We start from the raw sequence: 25,886 nt of genomic DNA on the forward strand, positions 1-25,886 counted from the left end.
GGAGGAAAAAGTCCTAAATCTTCCCAAGATGAAACAAGTTAACTACGAAGCAACAAAAATTAATATTGGCGTCAGACCTCTCATCAGCAACATTGGGTGCCAAAAGACCATGGGGCAATATTATTTAAAACTCTGAGTGAAAATTATTCTGAACTTAAAATCTAAACCAGCCAAATTTGTAGGAGAAAAATACATTTTTAGACTTTGAGGACTCAGAAAGTTTATTTTCTATATAACCATCCACATATGCAGCAACCACTAAAAAATGTTCTTTGAAAGAATGAATGATTTAGTAGAGGAGAAAAATCTAGTAAAAGAAAAAATATATATAAAAGAAAGATATAAGATGCAAGAAAAAATGATGGCCTAAGAAAATGGCCTGCTTTTATAATTACGCTTATGTAATCGTTGATGCCTAATATACAAATGTGAATAACGATGTGGATTTAAAATCCTGGATGATCCCGATTTTGGGAGGTGATCAGGGAGAAGAGAAAACAGCGGAGGGAGGTGGAGCTATAGTAAGGCTCTTGCTTTGCTCAGGAGAAGCGGATTGGAACGAGTTAATGTATGTAGTGTAGAAAATATAAATTCAAATATTGTGTTAAAAGCTTCAGGGTAAGACATAAAAACAGAATAATTAGTATGTGAAACCTTCAAGCCAATAGAAGGAAAAAAAAAAAAAGGAGAGAAGAAAAATACATCTATCCAGCAAAAGGCAGGGAAGCAAAAGAAAGAAAAACAGTTATTAAAAAAAATAGGAGTATGGTAAAGAGAAAACAAAATACAATGACAGGAATAAATCCAAAACTATCTGAAAGCAGGACATGGGTGAATACATCAAATTTCCTCTTTAAAGAGACATCTAGATTGTGTTTAAAAAATTCAAAACATTCTGCTTACAAAACTGAGGTTAACAATAAACCAAAAACTCACTGATGAACAGTTGATTCCGACTCACAACGACCCTATGGGACAGGGTAGAATTGCCCCATAGGGTTTCCAAGGAGCGGCTGGTGGATGCAAACTGCTGACCTTTTTGGTTGGCAGCCAAGATCTTAACCACTATGCCACCAGGGCTTCAAGGTTAATAATAAGGGAATGAAAAATACATGGTAAAAGTGAAGATAAAGTAACTCAGTGGGTGTGGCAATATTAGTATCAGCCAAAGTACAATTAAAGGAAAGAATGAAAGGGAAAAAAAAAAAAAAGACAAAGACAAGATTTTATATTAATGAAAGATTCAGTGTGCCAAGAAGAAATAACCATCTTTTGTGCACCTTATAATATCGTTATGAAATATAAACCAAACCAAACCAAACCCACTGCTGTCGAGTTGATTCCAACTCATAGCGACCCTATAGGACAGAGTAGAACTGCCCGATAGAGTTTCCAAGTAGCGCCTGGCGGATTCAAACTGCTGACCTCTTGGTTAGCAGCCGTAGCCCTTAACCCCTATGCCACCAGGGTTTCCGTTATGAAATACATACGGGCAAAAACTGAAAGAAACTGACAAATCTATAATCATCATGGGGACCAACATCCCTTCTGTGAAATAGATCAGGCAGAAAAAATACAAAAGTCTTCAGAACTTCTGAAGGGGACAGGTGACACATGACAAACTCAGACACCTACAGGCACCAGGCAGGCAGAGTAAAATGGGTAAAATGTCCAGGTCTATTAAATTGGGGGTGGTGCTGGCCCTTTGAAAGGGGCAGCTTGTGCTGCTTCAGCCAATCACTGCCATGAAGAAATGAGGGCCTAGCATCACCAGATGTTCTGAGTTTTCAAGAGAAACCCCAAATCCTTATTTTTACGTAAAAGTTCTTGATTTGTAAATGTTTGCTCAAGTTTTTAAAAAACACCATGTGGGTCAAACAAAACACACTTGCCGGCCAGAGGCTGCTTGTGGGGCACCAGTTAAAACCTTTGATAGAATATATATAGATTATTGCACTCAATAAGCATAGAATAAAAATACTCTTCAAATACCCATGGGAATATTTACCAAAATGGAGCAGGTAATAGACGTCAAAGAAAATCTCAACAAATTTCAAAAAACAGAATTATACAGAACACAGTCTCTGATCCCAAGGCAATAAAGTTAAAAATTAGTAACAAAAAGAGTGCCAAAAAAAATTATCCAGTTGTTTCTAAACAACTCTTGGGTAAAAGAGAAAAACCAAAGTTGAAATTAAAAATGATCAGAAATGATTAACAATAAGAGCACTGCATAATTAGGCCAGTGACATGTAATGACAGGCAGATGCATACAGCCTTAGGTATTTATCAGAACATGTAAAAGGCTGAAAATAAAGAACTAGGCATTCCATTTAAGGAGCTAGGAGGAAAAAAAAACAATAAAAATGAAAAATCTGGAGGAATTAGTAACAAAGAAAAGCAGAAATTTATGAAATAGAAAATATCTCAAACAAAAAAATCAAGAGCTAGTTCTCTGAAAAAGTCCATTAAAAAAAAGCAATTTTTTTCATTAGTTTGATCAAGAGAAAAAAAAAAGATGATACAAATTAATTAGGAACAATTCAAACTATCAATATAAAGAACATTTTAAAAAATTATGAAAATACGATACTATGTTTATATGTCATTTATTTGAAAATCTGCAGAAAGGATGATTTTCTAGGAAAACTTTACCAAAATTTTCTCAAGGAGAAATAGCAAATGAATAGACAAAAAGTTACCATGTCCAATCAGATTTATTAATCAACTCTACCAACATTTCAAAAAAACAATGTCTATAATATATGAAACTGTTTCAGGGCACAGAAAAAGACAGAAAGCTTCCTAATTCATTCTATAAGGCCGGCTTAGCTGTGATACCCCACTGGAGAGAGAGATCACAAAAGACAGCTGAATCTATCTTATAAATAAAGATGCAAAAATCATACGTTAAATATTGACAAAATGAATTCAGCAGTGTATTAAAAGAACAATACTGATGATCAAATAGGATTTACTCCAAGAATGGAAAAATAAAATTCCCAGTGCTAAGAAATCAATTAATGTAATTTACTAAACAAAATAGATCAAATAAGCAGTAAAGTGGAAAAATTCATTAGAGGCTTAAAAAAAAAAGCATGTAATAAAATTCAACATTCATTCCTTATCAAAGATCTTCGGAAACTAGGAATATAATAAAATTTCTTTAATTTGATAAAGAGTAACTACAGGAAACCTACTGAAGATATCTACAAATTATATAAAATCAGAGAAATTCCTGTGTAAGTCAGAAGTAAAACAACAAACCTATAAACCACTACTATTCGATAATCATTAGGAGACCCTATACACTGAAATAAGCCAAGAAAAAAAAAAGGGAGTTATTAACATTGAAAACACCACCATTTTTTATAAATAGCTATTATTTACATCTATTTAGAAAAGCCAAGAGAATTAAGGAAAAAAACAATTTCACTAATAAGAGTTCAATAAGGCAGCAGCCAGATTAAAAAAAAAAAGTTAATACACAAAAACCAACAGCTTTTCTATATACGGTCTAATAATGACCCATTAGAAATATAATTTTTAAAAAACACAAAACTAGATATAAACTAACCAGAAATGTGTAAGATTGATATGAAGAAAGTCATAAAACTTTTAAAAAGGATGTAAAAGAACACCTGAATAGGTAAAAACATGCCATGTTCCTGGATGGGAAAACTCAATATTATAAAGATGTCAATTCTCCCCAAATTAATCTATAATTTCCATGCATTCCTAATCAAGACCCCAACAGGATTTTTTTTACGGAACCTGACAAGCAGATTCTTAAATTCATCTGAAAGAGAAAATGTGCAATAGCCAAGAAACTTTTGCAAAAGAAGCTTAAAGAGAAATTTGTCCTATCAGCTATGAAAGATAAAAACAAACAAAACTCCTGAACTATAACAGTGAAAACAGTGTGGCATTGTTCAGGAATTAAAAAGAAACAGATTAATGAACCATAATGGAGAATCGAATGTATGCATGGGAATAAGGGTGATAAGGGTAGGTAGCATGTAGAGATCTCAGAACATTAATCTTGGGGAAAAAAAAGATGTTTCTTTCACACCATTCACAGAAATAAATTCTGTAGGAATTAAAAGGCTAAAAAGCTAAAACGGAAAGAAAAAAGCTACTCAGTGATGAAATCCAGTGAATTAAAAGACGAATCAGGAAGGAAAAGTGCTGAAAATGATGGTGGTGAACATGTTTACTTCACTTAAATATAGAACAAAGTCTAAATAACTGGGCATCAATAACTGAAGTAAATGTTGATGTTGAACCTGACAATGTTTAAAAACACCGCTAAAATTGGGGCATGGGGGAGAAGAAGTGAGAAGAAACTGAAGTGCTAATTACCTAATATTGGAAACATGTAATTAAAACCAAATCAGTAACTCTGGCCTCTTAATGGTTTTCATACATTTTTTAATAACCTCAGAGGGATATTTGAGAAAATATTTCATGGTAGTGAAATATAAGCTGAAGTTTATTCTTCATTTCAACTTAGTTTCTGTCATGGATTGAATTATGTCCCCTCAAAAATGTATCAACTTGGTTAGGCCATGTGTGGTTGTCCTCCATTTTGTAATTGTAATTTTATGTTAAGAGGATTAGGGTGGGATTGTAATACCACCCTTACTCAGGTCACCTCATTGATCCAAGGTAAAGGGACTTTCCTTGGGGTGTGGCCTGTACCACCTTTTATCTCAAGAGATAGAAGGAAAGGCAAGCAAGCAGAGTTGGAGACCTCATACCACCAAGAAAGCAGCACCAGGAGCAGAATGTGCCCTTTGGACATGGGGTCCCTGCATCTGAGAAGCTCCTCGACCAGGGTAAGATTGAGGACAAGGACCTTGCTCCAGAGCTGAAAGAGAGAAACAGTCTTCCCCTGGAGCCAATGCCCTGAATTTAGACTTGGAACCTACTAGACTGTGAAAAGATAAATTTCTCTTTGTTAAAGCCATCCACCTGTGGTATTTCTGTTATGGCAGGATGACTAAGACAGTTTCTTTTTCTTCTGTTAGGTCCACACAACAGTAAATATAAATTCAATAAATGAAGCATAAAATTCAACACTAAACAAAATAAAAACTGGTAGAAAATTAAATTTGCAGTTCAGAAGTTTTTAAGCTTCATCTGAATTTCTTCCTCCTGTCAAGTTCACATAAAATTAAACTTAATACTTGTTACTAAAAACAGGTATGCTCCCACGTTAATGAAGGAACATCCCGTGTTAATGAAAGAATATCCATCCATTTATCTAACCATCTGTCCATATCTTTGTTGCTGTTAGTTGCTGTTGAGTCGATTCCGACTCACGGCAACCCCAAGTGTGCAGAGCAGAACTGCTCCATAGAGTTTTCAAGGTTGTCACCTTTCAGAAGCAGACAGTCAGGCCTTACGTCAGAAGCACCTCTGGGTGGGTGCGAACCGCCAATCTTTGTCAGAAGCACCTCCGGGTGGGTGCGAACCGCCAATCTTTCGGTTAGCATTCCGGTGCTTACCCATTTGTGCCACCCAGGGACTACTCCCTACATACGGTTTAAAAATATCAGTTAAACAGTAGAGGTTAAGAGCTGGGATCTGCAGTAGCCTTGATTTGATCTTGGGCAAATTACTTAAACTTTTTGTCCCTCTTCTGTAAAATGGGGATAATAACAGGCCTACGTCATAGTATTTTGTGAAGATTATGTAAGATAGTACCTATAGAGATAGTACCTTAGATTAGTGCCTACTACATGAAGCCTGTGAAAGCCAGAACTAGATGGAGCTGCCTTGTTTTTCCGGGTTTCAAGAGTTTTCTGCCTTTGACAGGGTATAGTCTTACCACTTTTCTATCATTCTGTATTAGTGGAAAGTGTCTTAGTTTTCCTTCTCTGACAGGTTTCCACCTTATACAGGTTTTGGCTTTCACAGTTTTACTGTACACAGCAGGCACTCAGGATGTGCTGGCTATTTCTATTTTCACTGGGATCTAGATGGTATTTTTACTTTCTTCTTCGTACTATTCTGTACCGCAGTAAAACATTACATATAGTTTGGAGTTATCTTGACTGATCAGTAATGTTCTAGCAAGAATGTTATTTTAAAGATATAATTTGGAGAGTTTCACTACTTCTTTCATCCGATTAAATTATTTTTATGTGATAAAACTTTAAGGAACACGTGACATTTTACCATGAAAGTTGGCAGACAATTTTATTCCAATTATGTAAATATGCAGTTCAATTTTCATTAGCCAATCTATGATGATTTTAAACTGTGTCCACAAATTTTGTGACACTCTTTCCTTCAAAAAGTGCAGTCTGGTTTCTCTCCCCTTGAGTGTGTGATAGACTTAATGACCCGCACCTAACGAATGACGAAAGTGATAGCGTGCAACTTCTACAATTAGGTCATAAAAGACATTGCTGTTTCTTCCTTGTTCTCTCTCTTGAATCACTTGCAGTAGGGGAAGCTACCATGTTGTGGGGACATTCAAACAACTCTTTGGAGAGGTCTGTGTGGTGAGGAATAGAGGCTTCCTGCCAATACAGTGGTTCGCATGGGATGAGGACTCCAGCCAATGGCCACGTGAATGAGCCATATGGGAAGTGGATCATCCAGCCCAAGTCAAGCTTTCAGACTGAAGCCATGGCCAATAGCTTGACTGCAATCTCACAAGTGACCCTGAGGGTGACTAGGATCAGGGTCATCAACCTCACAAGTGACCCTTACAAATGACCCTCACAAGTGACCCTGTGTTAGATAACAAATGTTTGTTTTTTAAGCCACTACATTTTGGAGTAACCGTCATGCAGCAATAGATAACTGATACCCCATTTATTCGGTAAAGAAATATATACCACAAGTTTTAGTTTTAGTGAAGGGAGAGTAGCTTATATCAGGCTAACTCTTCTCAAGATAATAATTATAAACTCTGAACAAAATATATATTTTTTAAAAACAGCTTTTTAAGGGCATTAAATAGCAATCAGAAGAAGGCAGAGGCATACACGGGATTGGATTCTTCAAAGAAGAGAACCATACTAGCTATGATCCACATACACATAATTTCTTCTCTGAGGGCACTCCCCACGTCTCCTGGGGCAAAGAAGCTAGACCACATGCTTCTGCCCTCACTGACTGCTTGCCCTACCACTCCTTGGGGCTTCCTGATTGCCTCTCTCATTTCAGTACTTGGTTCTGTACTCCTTCTCTCACTTCAGTACTTGGTCCTTTTTCTTCATCAGGCAGACCGCTCCATAGGGTTGTTTGAAGCAACATGGTAGCTTCCCCTATTGCAAGCAATCATGAGAAAAGGAAACAGCAATGTCATTTACGACCTCATTTTAGAAGTTGTATGCTATCACTTTTGCCGTGCCTTCGATGTGGATCATTAAGTCATTCACCCAAAGACTAAGCTCCTAGAAGCCCAGAACTGTGTCTGTCATCCCTTTATTCACCTGCTCAGTGACTAGCACAGTGTTAGACACGTGACACATGCACTAATTTGAAATATTCCCGTTCCCAAGCCCTGGAAGTGGAGGTGCTCTCTCCAGAATCTGGGAGACAGGTATACAATTGCAACGAGCATACAGCTACCTAATGATACCAACCTGCTATTTATTGTACACCTCTTTTCCTCTGGGAGGTTCTCTATGGGGGTGACTTTCACTGATTCATCATGACCCGTAAGGTAGGTATTACCTACCCGCAGGACTCCAGAAAGCCTTCTAAGCAAGCACTTCTCAAATGGTTATTTGTGGACGAACCCTCTGCCGGTTCTGATTCAGTACATCTGGGGTGGGGCTAGGATTCTGCATTTATCACAGCTCCAGGTGATGTCCATACCCCTAGTCCAGAGGCTGACTTTGAGGAGCAAGGTTTAAAAAGCCCAAAAGTAGGGTATACACCCTTGCTCAAAGCAACAGCGTTTTATTTTCCCTCTGAGTGTTTCAGAAAGAGGGACGAGATGCTCAGCAGCTCCCTACAAACTCAGCCCAGAGCCAAGCCAGATGCTGTCACATGTGGTATCTCGCTTCATGTCCCAACAAACGTGGGAAGGCAGCCACATCACTGATTGTCCCTCCACAGGTGAGGAAATCTTGCTGTCCAAGGACACACAGACAGTGGGTAGTGGAAACGGGAGCGGTGTCTGGCCAGTAGGATTTGACAGCTCCTGGGGAGACTTTTCAGTCTTCCCTCACCACAAGAGGCTCCAGGGAGAACTTTCACATCTCAGCGTAAAAGAACTCTCCAGCCACAGAGGAATGAGGCCAGTTGACAGAGCTTCCTGGTTTGTTCTGAAGAACATACTCCCATGGATTGAATTGTGACCCTCCAAAATGTTTTAAAGTCCTGACTCCTATACCGAATCCTATTTGGAAATAGGGTTTTCTTTGTTATGCTAATGAGGTCACACCAGTGCAGGGAGTGTCCTAAACCTAGTCACTTCTGAGTGGTTTAAAGAGCAGCACAGACACAGACAAGCAGACACAACTGTGGGAAGATAGATGCCACATAGCGATTGCCAAGGACCTGAGGAATGCTGGGCTTTCCCCTAGAGCCGGCATCCTGCATTCAAATTTCTAGCCTCCTAAACTGGAAACTCTATGGGGCAGTTCTACTCTGTCCTATAGGGTTGCTATGAGTTGGAATCGACTCAATGGCAGTGGGTTTGGTTTTGGTTTTAAACTGTGAGATAATACATTTCTATTCTTTAAAGCTACCCATTTGTGGTATTTCTGTTACAGCAGCACTAGCTAACTGAGACCCCACTCTTGGGGGTTAATTTTGTCATAGAATGACAAATCTGAACCACTGCACAGATTTCCAGGGGCAAAGGCAGAGTTCTAATTAAGTAAAAGCTGGGAACCTTTTTTAAAAACTCAAGAAACTTCCCAAGGGCTGAGTGATCCAGGGAAGCCCTGGCCACCCTCACCACCTTGTGCAGCTCATAGGTGGGGCCGGGGGTAGGGGGGCTGCAGCTGCCCCTGCAAAGGTCAAGCAGAGGGCCAGGCAGTGCCCAGGGGAGGCAGCTTTCCTGCGAGGCCACCTGTGTGAGCATGAGTGCCTTCAAGGTGAGAGACAAACTGAGAGTCAGGTGGAGTGGCAGTCCTCTGAGGCTGCTCACAGGTTCAGCTGTGGCTCAGTGATATGCACCTGCCGGCACTTGGCACTTGGGAGACTTGCTGATGGCCTGAACCCCCGCACCTCTAGCCTCAGGTGTGAGCAGATGATGACGTCACAGGTGCTCTCTGTACAAAGCCCAACCCATCAAGAGAAGCGTGACTTACAAATGTGAAAAGCTAAATAACAAAGCAGAGACACCCAGGGCAGGCAGGACAATGACCCAATGACATGCCTGGGAGAGCTCTGACTTCCTTGGCGAACAAGAAGCGGAGCGGTCTGGATCCGGGGAGTGCTTCACAGAGTAGAGGGGCGTGAGCTGGCCACACATCATGGGAGGGCTGAGCCAATGGAGGGGAAGGGAGGGGGCCCTGGGGCAGAGTGTTGCAAGCCTGGGCATGGATAGGGATGACCAGGTGTGTCTGGGGGACACTATGGCACTATGGCTAAAGCTCAGGGTCAGGTGCTGAAGTGGGTGATCAGGCTCGAGTGGGGCTGGATCCTGGGAAAGGCCTGTCATCCCAGGTAAAAGTAAACCCTGTCTTGGAAGTGAGAGGGGCCACTGCAGGCCTGTGGGCAGAGGACAGCACCTGGGCATTGTGGAGTGGCCCAACGGGCAGCAGCATGGAAGCCTGCAGGACTAGAAACCAGAAGGCAGAAAGAGGAGGCCCTGACCTCTCTTTGCCCTGGTGGCCTGGGCCGTAGGATGGGGCAGCTGCTACTTCAGGCCTGGGGTCTGAAACTGCCGAGCAAAAAGAGGAGGATGCTGCCAAGAAGCCCTGCAGGCAGGGATGCTTCCTGGCCCCTCCCAGCCCCTCAGCTCCTCCCAGCCCCTCAGCTCCTCCCAGCCCCTCGGCTCCCGAGCTGAGCACCTGGGACCTTACCTCCTATCTTTGCGTTGTACGCGATGCCCACGATGCAGTAGGAGTTATTGGCTGAGGCGGCAACTTCTCCTGCACACCGAGTACCGTGTCTGAAGCAAAGGAGGAAATACAGTTACGAGTTCAGTGTGTTGCTTAGTTCTCACACGACGAGATGGATTTTCCTAAGTCCAGGACAGACAGCAAAGTCCCCTTTTTGCTCTCTCATCAGCACCACCTCTGACAGCTGCTATGAAAGGAGCTCAGCCAGGCCTTGCACACCCTGGACCTGCCACATTGCTCAGACCCACAGGCCTTCCCAACAGTCCTCAAATGGTGGGCATCGGCTCTGGGATTGTCTCTTCCAGGAAGCCTTCCCTGACCCCCAAGTCTGAGCTAGCAGCTCCTGCTCCAAGGGCCCAGGGCCAGTCTCCTGGCATCCACAGCACCTGTTGTTGGTGTGCTGGACTAGGGTTTAGGGGAGGGCAGGGGCCACTAGGCCTCCATGCTGTGTCTCCTGTGACTAACACAGTGCTTGACACACACAGGCACGTCATAAAGGTTTCACGGACAGCATGAAAGAACGAGCAAACGGTACTTTATGTCTCATCCATCCACTCTCACCTCAGGACAGTCTTCCATCCTTCCCACTTAAGTAGGAGCCGGAGAAGAAAGCTCTAAATTGAATATACAACAGCATCTGGGGGACTGTGAAGAAATTACCCCCAAACAAACTGCTTTTCTCAGCAATGACCCCATTTTTGAATATGCTGCTCATGTCAGTTCTTCCGGCAGAGGCCAAAGTACGGGTGACTTTAAACAGCATGCCTTTGAGAGGACTCCACTGGGGATTAGAATCATTGATTCAAATTTAAAATCGCCTTTAAAAACACTCCTGGTTTGTGCACTCAGCCTTTGGAAGAGAGTCACCCATATCCTCCGGAGCTTGCACGGCAGTGACCGGCGCTGCTAACAGTCACGTGGCCCAGTGTCTCACACAGTAGTCAGTTCTGCCCTTCAGGGGTCAGTGCATGGATCTAGATCATTCCCTTCTGCCCCCTGGACATGTGCCCGGAACACAGAGCCCCTTCGCCCCGGGTGCTGTTGGCACCACTGAGTGGGAAAGGCATCCTGGGATGTGAGCAGGAGAGCCAGGGCCTCCGGGGCTGCTTTGTTCAACACGTGAGCCCAGCCCAGCCTCCCCGCACAGCACAGTCCGGGCACCAGCATTTCAGCCACAGATGTGAATCCACTGAAAATTGGAACAGTATGAAGGGAGTATGACTGGGGTAGGGCTGGCTTCTCAAAGTAGAGTCCACCTTGTGAGGATAGCACAGGACCGGGCAGTGTTTCATTCTGTTGTACACGGGGTCACTATGAGTCGGAACCGTGGAGAGAGGTAGCACCTTGTCATGTCAACAGCGGGTACAGAGACAGGGCTCTTGTTGCTTTCCTCTGAATACTTGTGAAAGAATGGTAAGAGCTCAGGGTGTGGGGTGCACTGACACAGAAGGGACAGGTCAGGCACGGCAAATTCGCTCATGGCATTAGGACTTGGGAGCCTGGGCTCCAACCCTAGGGCGGTCGTCACGGACGCTGCATGAGTCTCCTCATCACCGCGGCCCCACTGCCTGCACATGCTCAGGGATGGTAGTTACCACTGCCATTTACTGAGCGCCCACTGAGAGCCCCACACCCTACGAGGTGCTCACACATCTCATCTCATGCCTCACAACTCTGGGAGGTGAGCAGGGTGACCCCCACAGAAAAATCTCTGAGATCGGGACACAGATTCAGCAAAGGTAAGCAACTTGCACAAAGTCACACAGCCCATAAGTAGTGAGCTGGGATTTGGACCCAGTAGTACCCAACCTCACGCCTTTGCTCTCTCCACACGCATATCAGATTGTAGGTGGAGTCAGAGGAGCTGTGTGCTCCACTGGGGCCCTTCCGGCTCATAACAGCCCTATAGGAGAGAGGAGAACTGCACCATAGGGCTTCCAAGGCTGTAATCTTTATGGGAGCAGACTGCCACATCTTTCTCCCATAGAACAGCTGGTGGGTTCCAACCGCCAGCCTTTTGGCTAGCAGCCCAGCGCTTAACCACTGCACTACCAAGGATCCTTCTGTGGAGGGCAAATGGCATTTTAAAACAGCAGGTCCTGGGGCCCACTGGATTATTTAAGGGTAATTTTTTTTTTTTCCACAAATTGTCCAACAAGGTTGGAAACAGGAGCAATGTTTGTAACATTTATCTTCAGCTGAGCAACAGAGGTGACGACCCCTAAGGAAGAGGCGAGGTCCACAGAAGCTGCCTTGTGCCTGGAGGACTACGCAGGTGAGGCTTCCGACCCCTGGAAGAGCCCCGGACGGGCAGGGAAGTGCCTACCTCCTGAACCCCTGCTAGATCATTTCTGTGTGAAAACTCCTCAGTGATTCTGCAGGGAGAGAAGGAAGGAGACAGGAAAGGAGCAGACGAGATGACGTACTTATTTTCGTTGCTGGCATCGTAACGTGGAGATGGGTCATAATCATTTCCATTGACGTCATAGCTTGCATAGGAATCCTAAGAGTGAAGAAAATGACACAGCACATTGAAGCCCTATTTTTTTTTCTGTATGTGTTATTTCTTTTTTTTTTTCAATTGTGCTTTACGCAAAAGTTTACAAGTCAAGTCAGTGTCTCATACAAAAATTTATATATGTATACTCCTAATTGCTCTCCCCGTAATGAGACAGCACACTCCTTCTCTCCACCCTATATTCCCCATGTCCATTCAGCTAGCTTCTGTCCCCATCTGCCTTCTCATCTCGTCTCTATACAGGAGCCACCCCCATAGTCTCATGTGTCTACTTGAGCCACGAAGTGAAGCCCTATTTTAAACGATTATTACCTCTACTGGAAAACAGAGGAATTCTATTTTTAATATGTTATGTTTTTGTTTACATACTTGTCATCGTAGTATTCATATAATTTTGTCTCCTTTGAAATATCATAAAAGCTTTGACATGGTCTTCAAAATGGTCATTTTTAATGACGGCATAATTGTCTACCAAACAGACATAGTATGATTTATGTAACCATTGTTAGGCACCCAGGTGCCTTAGAATATTTAACGTGTTTATCATATTTACTATATGCCAGGCTCTGCTCCTCACATTTATTAACTCATTAAATCTGACAATATCCGTACAAGATAGCAGTCCCACCATGAACCCCACTTTATAGACGATGACACTGAGCACAGGTAAGTTAAGCAACTTGGCCAAGGCCACAGAGCTAAGAAGTAGCAGAGCCAGGATAGGAATCCAGGCAGCCTAAGCCCAGAGTCCAAGCTTCTAACCCAGTCACTTTTTGTGTCGTTAATATTCATGTGACGGTCATTCCCATGTGTGGGCTGTCTTGGTTCTTGCCAGTCTTCAAACATGGACAGGTTCCTCTGTAAGGTCCGTCTCCCTGGCAGCAGCAGGAAGGGGTTTGGTTTCATCAATCCTCCCCAGCGCTGCTTGCTTTATTGCCTGATTGGTCTTCAATCTACACCATTTAGTTACCAGCACGGTTGTCTATCCTTGTATGTGCGTTCCCAGGCCTGACTTACATAGTTTGGGGCCAGGTCGGGGTGATTCCTCTCTATGCCATCGTCAAGGATGGTGACCACCACATTTTTCCCAGTGTAGCCCCTCTTCCACGCAGCCTGCACGTTCATCTCCGATCGGCAGCGACTGTTCTTGTCACCGCAATGCTGTACGCAAAGAAGAAACACAGACCCCCGTTAGGGACTGGATTGTGTGCCCCAAAAAGATGCGTTAAAGTCCTAAGTGGTACCTGTGAAGCGACCTTGCTTGGAAAATGTTATCAGTTAAGGTAACCTGAGGTCATTCATACCAGGGCAGGGTGGGTCCTAATCCCATCTTAAAAAAGAGAAGAGACCCAGAAGCCATGTGAAGATGTATCTGTAAGCCCAGGAATGCCTGGGGCTAAAAGGATTTAGGAGAGATAAGAAAGGATCTTAGAGACTTCAGAGGAAGCATGGCCCTGCTGACATGCTGGTTTGGACTTCAGCCACCAGAACTGTGCAATAACAAATTTCTGTCCTTATAAGCCACCCAGTTTGTGGTATTTTGCTAAGGAGACTAGGACAGTTCCAGCATGGACAGGGTGGTGCGATCCTGATGCAGAAGGCACAGACGAGCCAGGGAGCGGCACCTCACGCTTGTAGAAGTGTCTAAGAGGCGCTTGCCCTGCCTTCTGTTCCAGAAAGCCTCTTTTCCACCCAGATCCAGAAGGAGTGCTCCATCTGCTGTTCCTGCACCTACCAATTTGTGCACATTTTCCTAGGAATCCTCCCTCCTTAGGGGCTCTGTCCACAGGGTCGTCTCCAGAATTTAGTTAGTCCTACCAGTTAATCCTACCAATAAACTGTCATTGAGCTGACTCTGACTCTTGTCGGCCCCGCGTGTGTCAGGGTAGAACTGTGTTCCATTGGGTTTTCAATGCCTGATTTTTTTTCAGAAGTAAATTGCCAGGCCTTTCTTCCAAGGCACCTCTGGGTGGATTTGAATCTCCAACCTATTAGTTAGTAGCCAAACGTGTTAAGTGTTGGCGCCACCCAGGGACAATTAGTCCTAGAGCCTGCATCAAATCATTTCCCCACTCAAAGATCCCCTCCTCAGACTTTCACATAATCTCAGAAAAAATTCCTAAGAAAGCTTGGGTTGTACAGCTTTTTGAAGGTCAGGTATTACATCCGGACAAGTGTGCTTGCTTGCCTTTAGTTTGTTGGGGGGATTAAATATTCTCTTCCTGCAGACCCATCTGAGAGCCCAGGTGCTGCAGATGCCCCGTGGTGAAAGGCCCTGCCCTGGACTTACCATGTACCACATGCTGGACCAAATGGGGTCATTGAAATAAAGGGCCTTCGGGTCACTCCGCACCTGTCTCTTCACCCTGCGTTTAACTTCCTGCTGTTGGAGCCATTTCACCTAACAGGAAGAAAGGCAGTTAATATTTTTTTAAAACCATCTCCTGATTGTGGGTACCATAGGTTTTCTTTTCACGAATACCTGTGCCATTATAAGAGGTTATGGGTGGTGACTTCCCAGGGGACATTTTCATTTTTTAAAGTAGCGATCACGTTTGAAAAACGGGAACTTGTTTGTGTAGGTGGAAGAGGAAATGACACCTGAAGTCATTCTACTAAAAAAAACCAATGACCTTGCAAAGTTGCCAATGAATGGTCTGGTGACCCCTGTCCTGAGGGAAAAAGAAGTACACACATGGGAGAGGCATGAGTGAAGAGAGGTAAGAAATTCTTTGGTCAAAATGGTTACCACCAGTTGGAGGCAAGATGTCTCACAGTTCACAGGGAAGAAATCAAAAGGTGAATTATGGTGATCCATGTGCTGGGGTTGTGGGCAGCCACCAGAAACATGGTAACAAAACATGTACAGAGAAAAATCTAGAAAGGGATATAGTGAAATGTTAATAGCAGCAATCTCTTGGCGGTGATATTATTGGTAGTTCAAAGTTTGTAAATTTTTTTTTAGTATTTCATAAATTTCCTTCAATAGGCATGATTTGCATTCACAATCAAGAAAAAAAATATTTGAGAGAAAATATACCCAAAGGCACAAAAAAAGTTAAGAGAGGCACTATAAAATAATATTTAACAGCAGGCAGCTGGCTGCCTGGGTTCAAATCCTGACCCCATCACTTACTAGCTGTTTGACTTTGAGCAGTCAACTAACCTCCTGGGCCTTAGTTTGTTCATCTGTACAATGGGGTCATCATGGGGTTGTCATGCGGATTAATACACAGACTGGTGAAATACATAAGCTTCATAGTCAGTGCCTGGCACGCAGTTGTTATTACCCTTGCGGATGTGTGTTTCAAGCCAGTAGAGTTTTCCCATTTTAAGAGATCATGGGGAAAAGTAATCCAGCCCTGAGCCAGATCTTTCGGTGTTGCTGCAGCAGTCCCAACTGATTCAGTGACACCCTCCACTCATCAAATACTCGAGGCCTGTGCTGGGTGCCAAGATGGGCAGGATGAGGACCGGCACTGGGCCCTACTCTCAAGGAGTTTGTGCTCCACTTGGGGCCCCTCTGGAAGCAGACTAAAGAGCATGGTGTGAACTCTGAGGAGGTGTAGGAACAGGACAGGCTGAGTGGAAAAGGCGGCACTGGGTGGGCTGAGGACCCATAGTCAGGAGGGACCCTGACTCATGCGAGGGCCTCTCTCACTTTCCTCTGCTGGGAGCCCTAGGATGCAGGAGGAGAGGCAGAGGAAGTAGGGGAGGAGCCCTGCTAGTGGGGTCCCACGGTGGGGTGTGGAGGCCAGGGTGACCTGGAGGCCAGGCTAAGGCTGCAGACCCCTGGCTGGACTCCGAGGCCAGAACGGCCTGAGGCCCAGTGAAAGTCCCTCCTCAGACTTCTCTCAGCCTCGACTTCCTCATGTTGTCAGGAGGGAGGACAGCAGAACAGCTCTAGGCGTAGCCTCACATTTGCGGTGGAGGCAGATTTTAAAGACATCCTTGGTTGACAACACAAAACGCTCAGAAAGAAGTGTCACAGCCATCCCACTGCCAATGTGATTTGTTTGTAAAGCACCAGTAGACCTGGCTTCCTTAAGAATGCTGCACAGAGCTCAAAATCAATTTGGGGTTAGACACTAAGAAAAGCCTCTGCACCACGGCACAGGTAATTTATAATTGCCACTGATAGATTTTTCTGTGGAAAATAACACTGTAAAATGAGATATTTTGTTCATAACACCCTCTGATGACATTTTGCAACTTCACCATATACTACTGCTTGAACTAGAAAGCTGTTACTTGATATAAAATATCTAAGACAGTATTTCACAATCTGTTAAACATTCTGTTATACAATACGGTGGCGCGTATACCACTAAAGGCTCCAAGCTCCTGGGATGTCCCTATCCATCCCCCCAGGCTGAGCCCTGGACCACTACCCATCTTAATCACATCTGTAGCCTTCCAACAGCTCTGCCTACCTGGTTGCACCTCCAGTCACAGAGGAAGGGGCAAACCTTCCTTTTCCAAGCCCAGGTGACTCCTGCCCTCCCAACCCCCAAACTGGGTAGGTGGTGTGTGAGCCATGTTGCCAGAAGTCAATGGAACTGAAGATAATAAACAGCATGACAGGCATGGGGCTTCCGCGCCCAGACCCTACAGAGATGCCACCACAGGCGCCTGCCCCGTCATGAAGGCTGACTCTGCCAGTGGTCCCTGGTCTGTGTGTCCCTGCTTGTCTCCTCATTTCATCTCCCCATACTCCAGTCACTGCCTTGTCTCTCACCCATCCCTAGGAAAGTATCTTGGACCCCAACTTCCTGCCCACTGCAGAGATGAAGCCATCCTCCAGTTCCACTTTCCCTGATTTCTCTGCACAGCAGGACTCCTGTGGTCATTTATTCAGTTGCTTGCTCAAAAAGAGGTGTTAATTCTTACTGTGTGCCTGGTGCTCTGCTCTGGGAGCCTGTCCAGGACCCAGGTGCCCTCTTCACCTCAGCTCAATGCAGAGCTCTGCCTCACAATGATATTCAGGTAGGAACCAGGGGCCACCTGGACTCTCTGGGAAGGTCAGAGGTGTGCTGATGACTCAGAACCAAGTGATGAAACTTTAGCTCTCCTATCAAAGAATCACACCTGTCCATGCTAATGAGGCACCTCAGAGGCACAGTAGAGAGTTTCCATTGCGTAAACAGTAATGATAGTTACGGTAAAGCAGCAGATAGTTTAGGATCTCTAAGGTATGTCATGTCCTTCACGGAACTGACTCCTCTGTAGAACTTGCAAACAACCAGAGTGAGGGTGTTGATGGGGAGGGTCAAGGGTTAGAGGAAGACTTAGCTTCTGTGCTTGTTGAATATTTTACCTCACACAGGTTGCCCCTGAGGCGACTCCGGCTCATGGCGACGCCATGTGTATAAGAGTAGAACTGTGCTTCACTGGCTGATTTTTTGGAAGTAGGTCACCAGGCGTTTCTTCTAAGGCACCTCTGGGTGGACTTTAAAGCCAACCTTTTGGTTAGTGGATGAATGTGTTAACCATTTGCACCACCCACAGACTCTTATTTTACTTTATGTATGTAGTTATCTTTTTAAGAAAGAGCAATGAAAGGTTCTTTGTAGGGTTGAAAGAGTTCTTCCTCTCCCAAGACGGCTGGTGCACAGGGGAAGTCGTGATGTTTCTCTGGAAGTTTGTTTGGTTATCACTTTACAGTGAAGCTTCAATCATGATCTATTCGCCAGGTCCCTCAGCACTTTTCTTTGAGATGTGCGTACTTTCTCTTGCTGAGAAGTGCATTGGAAGAGGGAGTAGAACCATTTATCCACCTTTGAGCTTCAAGGCCAGAGATGTATAACTTGAAAATAAATCCTAAACCAATGTAAGCTGTGAATGAGTGAGCCCAGGGGAAAGTTCAACTCAATGCCAATCAATAGGGCAAAGTAAAAAAAGTAAAATGCCAATCAATACGGCAAAGTAAAAAGTAAAAAGGTTGGGAAGAGTTGAACTCTTATGGAGAATCCCCAACCTTTTAATGGAAAGAATTCTTCACCTCCCCAAAGCCTTGAGACCACTGGGTTGAGGGACAGGGAAATACTGTGACAAGGAAGTTCCTGCTCATTCTAGTTTATCCTCCTCAGGTTTTGTAGTAGGTTGAATGGTGGTCCTCCAAAAGATATGTCCACCTGGAACTTTAGAATGTGACTTTATTTGGAAACAGGGTCCTTTCAGGTGTAATAAGATAAGGATCTTGAGATGAGCTCATCCTGGGTTACCCAGGTGGGTCCCAAATTCAACGACAAGGTCTGTATAAGAGAAAGACAGAGGGAGATTTGCGACACAGAGAGAAGATAACCATGTGAAGACAAAGGCAGAGATTGGAGGGATTCTGCAAGAAGCCAAGGAATATCTGGAGCCACCAGAGCCTGGAGGAGGCAAGGATGAATCCTTCCCTAGAGCCTTTGAAGGGAGTGTGGCACTGCTTACACCTTGATTTCAGACTTCTAACCCTGCAGAAAGAACTGTGAGAGACTAAATTTCTGTTGTTACAAGCCACCCAGTTTGTGGTAATTTGTTACAGCAGCACTAGGAAACTAATACAGCACTCGTCTGTTGGTTTGTCATACTGTGGGGGCTTTTGTGTTGCTGTGATACTGGAAACTATACCAGTGGTATTTCAAATACCAGCAAGGTCACCCATCATGGACAGGTTTCAGCAGAGCTTCCAGACTAAGACAGACTAGGAAGAAGGTACTGGCAATCTACTTCTGAAAAAACTGGCCAGTGAAAACCTTGTGAATACCAGAAAAACATTATCTGATACAGTGCTAGAAGATGATTCCCTCCAGTTGGAAGGCACTCAAAATATGACTGGCAAAGAGCTGCCTCCTCAAAGTAGAGTCGACCTGAATGACATAGATGGAGTAAAGTTTTCGGGACCTGAATTTACTGATATGACACAATTCAAAACAGGAAGAAACAGCTGCAAACATCCATTAATAATTAGAATGTGAATTACGCAAAGTGTGAATCTAGGAAAATTGGAAGTCGTCAAAAATGAAATGGACAACGGAGCCATGATGGCGGATTAGTCAGATGGACTAAGCCTTCGCTGTGCAACAATGACCCAAACAACTATGTAAAACAAGTACAGTTGTCAATCCTGGAACCCTGAACCTTAAATTAAGGGATAAAGCATTATAACATAAGCCTCTGAGAAGAAACTGATAGAAAATGGCAAACAAGTAGAGTTACAGGATGGAGGTTCCCAGCCAAGTGGCAGGACATAGTGTGGCCATCTTGGAATAAAGCCAACAACTCCACACCAAGAACACAGAAAGGCAATTTCACAGAATTCCCAAGAGGAGATAGAGGTACGGCACAGACCCACTCAGTGCTAAGTAAAACCACGTCTGCTGGCTGCAGCTCAAGGAAGTGTCCAGATGCTCTCGTGTGATAATCATAGGAGCACAGTCCTAAAACTCCCACCCCTTTCATGAATAGGAGCAAAAACTGTCCCATCCTGGCAGCTCCTCTGACTGCCGAGGACCACAGTATGAATCTACCTTATTGCCCTCCTCCATCTAGCTACATCCAGCCTTCCCTCTGGCCCCTCTCCTGTGTCTCTCCTCTGCCCCACTGAGCACCACACCCCCAAGAGAAACTAGCCCGGCCTCCAGCCCCTGCCCCGCCAGCCCCAGTTCACCAGCCCCAGTCTGTGCTGCAAACAAATGACCCCTCCCCCCCATTGGACCTGCCCTGCTGCACCATAGCTGAGCAACTGGCCCTGCCCACCTGAACAAGATGGTGAGAACTACTGTTCCCAGAGATGAGCAAGCAACAAAACACACCTGTTCACCCTCCTGGACATAATCAAACAAAACAAAAAAAAGCAGGACAAAACAAACAAACCTACAATCACTAAACAAAGAAAATAATACTGGAATATCTCAGAGACTGCAGATAATATCAAAACATTTAAAAAATAGGACAGGGTGGCTCCAGTAAGCAACCAAAATAAAGCCCTGGATGTTCTTCTGGTAGAAGACAAGGCACTGGAACTGCTTGATAGGGAATTCAAAAGTCTAATATTCAGGGCTTCCCAAGAGATTGGGAAAGAGATCAAGGGAAACACAGACAAAAGTAAAGAAAAAATAGAAAAATTCTTGGAAAATGCAAACAAAACCAACCAAAACACAGCCAAAATCAAGGAAAACACAGACAAAGCAACAGAAGAATTCAGGAAAATAATACAATAACAAAATGTCAAAATAAACAAACAGAAATTATACAAAAACAGCAATTAGAAATCCAAAAGATAAACAACAAAATTTTGGAAATGGACAACCCAATAGAAGGCTTTAGGAGCAAATATGAAACAATGGAAGACAGAATCAGTGAAATTGATGACAAATTCACAGACGCCACTTTGAAGAAAATCTGAGAAAAGAATGAAGAAAACCTAAGAACTATCTGAGACACGATCGAGAGCAAAAAATTTGTGTGTGATTGGAGTTCCAGAACAGGGGGAGAAAATGGAATACACGGAGAAGCTCATTGAAGATTTGCTGACAGAAAACTTCCCTAATGTCATGAAAGATGAAAGCTGATCATCCAAAAAACACAACGAACCCCATAGAGGATAGACCCAAAAAGAAATTCACCAAGACATATCATAACCACACTCACCAAAACCAAAGACAAAGACAGAGTCCCGAGAGCAGCTTGAGAAAAATGAAGTCACATACAAAGAGAAAACAATAAGACTAAGTTCTGATTACTCAACAGAAACCATGCAGGCAAGAAGGCAATAGGATGATATATATAAAACCTTGAAAGAAAAAAAATTGCCAACCAAGAATAATATACCCTGCAAAACTCTTGCTCAAATGAGATGGTAAAGACGCAGAAGATCTAAATTAGGCCATTTCCAGATAAACAGAAATTAAGGGAATATGTAAAAACCAAACCAAACTTACAAAAATTATTAAAGGGAGTCTTTTGGTTAGAGAACCAACAACATCAGACACCAACCTGAATCTAGGACACAGGTCAGTATTAGCCAAATACAGACCTAGGTAATGAGCATTCAAGGATAAAATGAAACTAAAAGATTTACAACAGGGAATCAGAGAGGTTAATCTGTAAATGACAACAATGTCAAAAGAATAAAAAGGGGAATAAACAGTGTAGGTGTAGATTTTCAAAGGGAGAGGAAGTCAAGGCAAATCAAGTAATAAAAGACTGGTTCAAACTTAGGAACATAAGGGTAAATTTCAAGGTAACCACAAAGAAAGTTAACAAATCTACTCATCAAAATAAAGAAGAAAAATATAAGTTCTCAGTAAACACAAACTCTACAAAAATGAAAGATATGAAAAAAAAATCCACAAACAAAAGAAATTCAACACAGGAGAGCAAGAGGAACAAAGAAAACATCAGCACCACACAAATAAAACCACTACAAAATGACAGCAGTAAACTCATACCTATTGATAACCACACTGAACGTAAATGGCCTAAATGCACCTGTAAAGAGACAGAGAGGGACAGAATGGATAAAAAACAGGACCCATCAATATGCTGTCAACAAGAGACACAATTTAGACACAAAGGCATAAACATATTAAAAACCAAAGGATGGAAAAAATATGTCAACCAAACTGCAACCAAAAAAGCAGGAATGGCGATACTAATCTCAGATAATACAGACTTTAAGGCAAAATCCACCATAAAAGACAAGGAAGGACATTATATAATGACTAACAGGACAATCCACCATGATGACATAACCATAATAAATGCCTATGAATCCAATGATAAGGCTCCAAAATACATAAAACAAACTTTAATAGCACTGAAAAGAGACATTGATATTTCCACAATAATAGTTAGGAGACAACAACATGCCACTCTCGGTAAAGGGCAGAACATCTAGAAAAAAACTCAACAAAGATGCAGAAGATCTAAAGGCCACAATCAACCAACTTGACCTCACAGACATATACGGAACACTCCACCCAACGGTAGCAAATTACACATTCTTTTCCAACACACATGGAATGTTCTCCAGAATAGACCACATCTTAGGCCACAAAGCAACCCTCAACAAAATCCAAAACACTGAGATTGTACAAAGCATCTTCTCTGATCATAACCCCATAGAAGTAGAAATTAATAACAGGAAGAGCAAGGAAAAAAAAAAAAAACATGGAAATTGTATAACACCTTGCTTAAAAACCACTGGGTAAAAGAAGAAATCAAAGAGGGAATAAAAAAAAATTCGTAGAATCAAATGAGAATGAAAACACATCATACCAAAACCTTTGGGACACAGCAAAGGCAGTGCTCAGAGGTCAATTTAGAGCAAAAGACACATACATCAAAAAAGAAGAAAGGAAAAAATTAAAGCATTAGCTTTACAACTCAAACAAATAGGAAAAGAATAGCAAAAGAAGGCACAGCCACCAGAATAAAGGAATAAAGATCACAGCAGAAATAAATGAAATAAAGAATAGAAAAACAATAGAAAGAATCAACAAAACCAAAAGTTGGTTCTTTGAAAGGATCAACGAAATCAACAAAGCATTGGCCAAATTGACAAAAGTAAAACAGGAGAGGAAGCAAATAAACTAAATAATAAATGAAATGGGAGACATTACAACTGACCCCACTGGAATAAAAAGGATTATAACAAACTTCTGTGAAAAACCGTACTCCAACAAATTTGAAAAACCTAGAAAAAATGGACAAATATCTAGAAACACACTACTTACCTAAACTAACACAAACTGAGGTAGAAAATTTGAATAGAACCATAACAAGAAGAAATTGAAAAGATCATAAAAAAAACTTACAGCAACCAAAAAAAATCCTGGCCCAGATGGCTTCACTGGAGAATTCTACCAAACATTCAGAGAAAAGCTCAGAACAGTACTATGCAAACTATTTCAGAACATGGAAAAGGAAGGAATACTTTCAAATTCATTGTATGTAGCCAGCATAACCCTAATAACAAAGCCAGACAAAGACACCACAAAAAAAAAAAAAGAAAATTACAGACCAATATTTCTCATGAATATAGGTGTAAAAATTCTCAATAAAATTTTAGCCAATAGAATTCGGCATCATAAAAAACAACAATGACAAAAAAACAAAAACAAAACTATACCACGACCCAGTGGAATGCATACCAGGTATGGAAGGATAGTTCAACATTAGAAAATCAATCAATGTAATCCACTACATAAATAAAACAAAAGAATCATATGATCATCTCAATTGATGCACCAAAGTCCAACACCCACTCCTGGCAAAAACTCTCAATACAATAAGAACAGAAGGAATATTCTTCAACATAATAAAAGGCATCTATACAAAACTTACAGCCAACATCATTCTCAATGGAGAGAGGCTGAAAACATTTCCCCTGAGAACAGGAAGACAAGGATGCCCTCTACCAGCACTTCTATTTAATATTGTGCTAGAAATGCTAGCTAGAATAATAAGGTAAGAAAAAGAAATAAAGAGCATTCAAGTTGGTAAGGAAGAAGTAAAACCACCTCTATTTACAAATGATATGATACTACACATAAAGATAACCCTAAAGACTCCACAAGAAAACCACTGAAACTAATAAAAAGATTCAGTAGAGTTGCAGGATACAAGATAAACACAAAAATCAGTTCAATTCCTATATACCAATAAATAGAACGAAGACAGGAAAGCAATACCATTTATAATAACCCCTAAAAAAATAAAAAATGTAGGCATAAATCTGATCGTGGACTTTAAAGACCTGTACAAAGAAAACTAAAAAACACCACTGCAAGAAATCAAAAAAGTGCTTCATAAATGGAAAAACTTACCATGCTCATGGATAGGTAGACTCAACATTGTGAAAACGTTAATTCTGCCCAAAGCAATCTACAAATACAATGCAATCTTGATCAAAACACCAATAGCATTCTTTTCTTTTTTCCTTTTTTTGTTGTTTAATTGTTCTTTAGATGAAGGTTTACAGAGCAAATTTGTTTCTCATTAAACAATTAATACACATACTGTTTTGTGACATTGGTTGCCAACCCCACGACATGTAAACACTCTCCCCTTCTCGACCCTCGCGGTTCTCCTGTTTCCATTCGTCCAGCTTTCGTGTCCCCTCCTGCCTTCTCGACCTTGTCCCTGGGCTAGCATGCCCCCTTAGTCTCATAAAAATGGTTGAGCTACATGTGTTATTGTTTGTTTTCTGGGCTTGTCTAATCTTTGGCTGAAGGGTGAACCTCGGGAGTGACTTCAGTACTAAGTTAGAAGGATGTCCGGTTGCCATACTTTCAGGGTTTCTCCAGTCTGTGACACCAGTAAGTTTGGTCTTTTTTTTTTTTTTGAGTTTGAATTTTGTTCTACATTATTCTCCAGCTCTGTCAGGGACCCTCCAACGTGATCCCTGCCATAGCAGTTGGTGGTGGCAACCAGGCACCATCTAGTTGTCCTGGACTCAGTTTGGTAAGGGGTTGGTAGTTGTGGTCTGTTCCTTGTTTTTTTTTTTAATTAATTTTTATTGTGCTTTAAGTGAAAGTTTACAAATCAAGTGTCAGTCTCTCATACAAAAATTTATATATACCTTGCTATACATTCCTAATTGCTCTCCCCCTCATGAGACAGCACACTCCTTTCCTCCACTTTCTCTCCTCATGTCCATTCAGGCAGCTTCTGGCCCCCTCTGCCCTCTCTTCTCCCCTCCAGACAGGAGAAGCCAACATAGTCTCATGTGTCTACTTGATCCAAGAAACTCATTCTTCACCAGTATCATTTTCCATCCCATATTCCAGTCCAATCCCTGTCTAAAGAGTTGGCTTCGAGAATGGTTCCCGTCTTGGGCTAACAGAAGGTCTGGGGACCATGGCCTCTGGGGTTCTTCTAGTCCCATTATGACCATTAAGTCTGGTCTTTTCAACAGCATTCTTTAATGAGATAGAGAAACTAATCATTAACTTTATACAGAAAGGAAAGAGGCCCCAGATAAGTAAAGCCCTATTGAAGAAGAACAAAGTAGAAGGCCTCACACCACCAGACCACAGAACCTATTATACAGCAACTATAGTCAAAACAGCCTGATACTGGTACAACGACAGACTCATTGACCAATGGAACAGAATCGAGAACCCAGATGTAAATCCACTTATGGTCACCTGATCTTTGACAAAGACCCAAAGTCCATTAAATGGGGAAAGCACAGTCTTTTTAACAAATGGTGCTGGCAAACTGGATGTCCATCTGTAAAAAAATGAAACAGAACTCATATGTCACACCGTACCCCAAAACTAATTCAAAATGGATCAAAGACCTAAATACAAAACCAAAACTATAAAGATCATGGA

At 42.5% G+C, this 25,886-nt stretch overlaps 1 protein-coding gene across 2 annotated transcripts in view; it reads right to left on the reverse strand.

Annotated features, from left to right (window-relative positions):
• Positions 1 to 25,886, reverse strand: part of PCSK6 (proprotein convertase subtilisin/kexin type 6) — a 269,265-nt gene that overhangs the window by 148,100 nt on the left and 95,279 nt on the right. For both annotated transcript variants that reach the window (XM_049906076.1, XM_049906075.1), the window contains exons 3-6: positions 14,849 to 14,959; positions 13,576 to 13,719; positions 12,467 to 12,543; positions 10,002 to 10,090 (exon numbers count right to left, since the gene is read on the reverse strand). In XM_049906076.1, the coding sequence (XP_049762033.1) occupies positions 10,002 to 10,090; positions 12,467 to 12,543; positions 13,576 to 13,719; positions 14,849 to 14,959 (421 nt within the window). The remainder of the gene's footprint in view (positions 1 to 10,001; positions 10,091 to 12,466; positions 12,544 to 13,575; positions 13,720 to 14,848; positions 14,960 to 25,886) is intronic.

This window comes from Elephas maximus, chromosome 13 (assembly GCF_024166365.1).
Source record: "Elephas maximus indicus isolate mEleMax1 chromosome 13, mEleMax1 primary haplotype, whole genome shotgun sequence".
Classification (NCBI taxonomy): Eukaryota; Metazoa; Chordata; class Mammalia; order Proboscidea; family Elephantidae; genus Elephas; species Elephas maximus.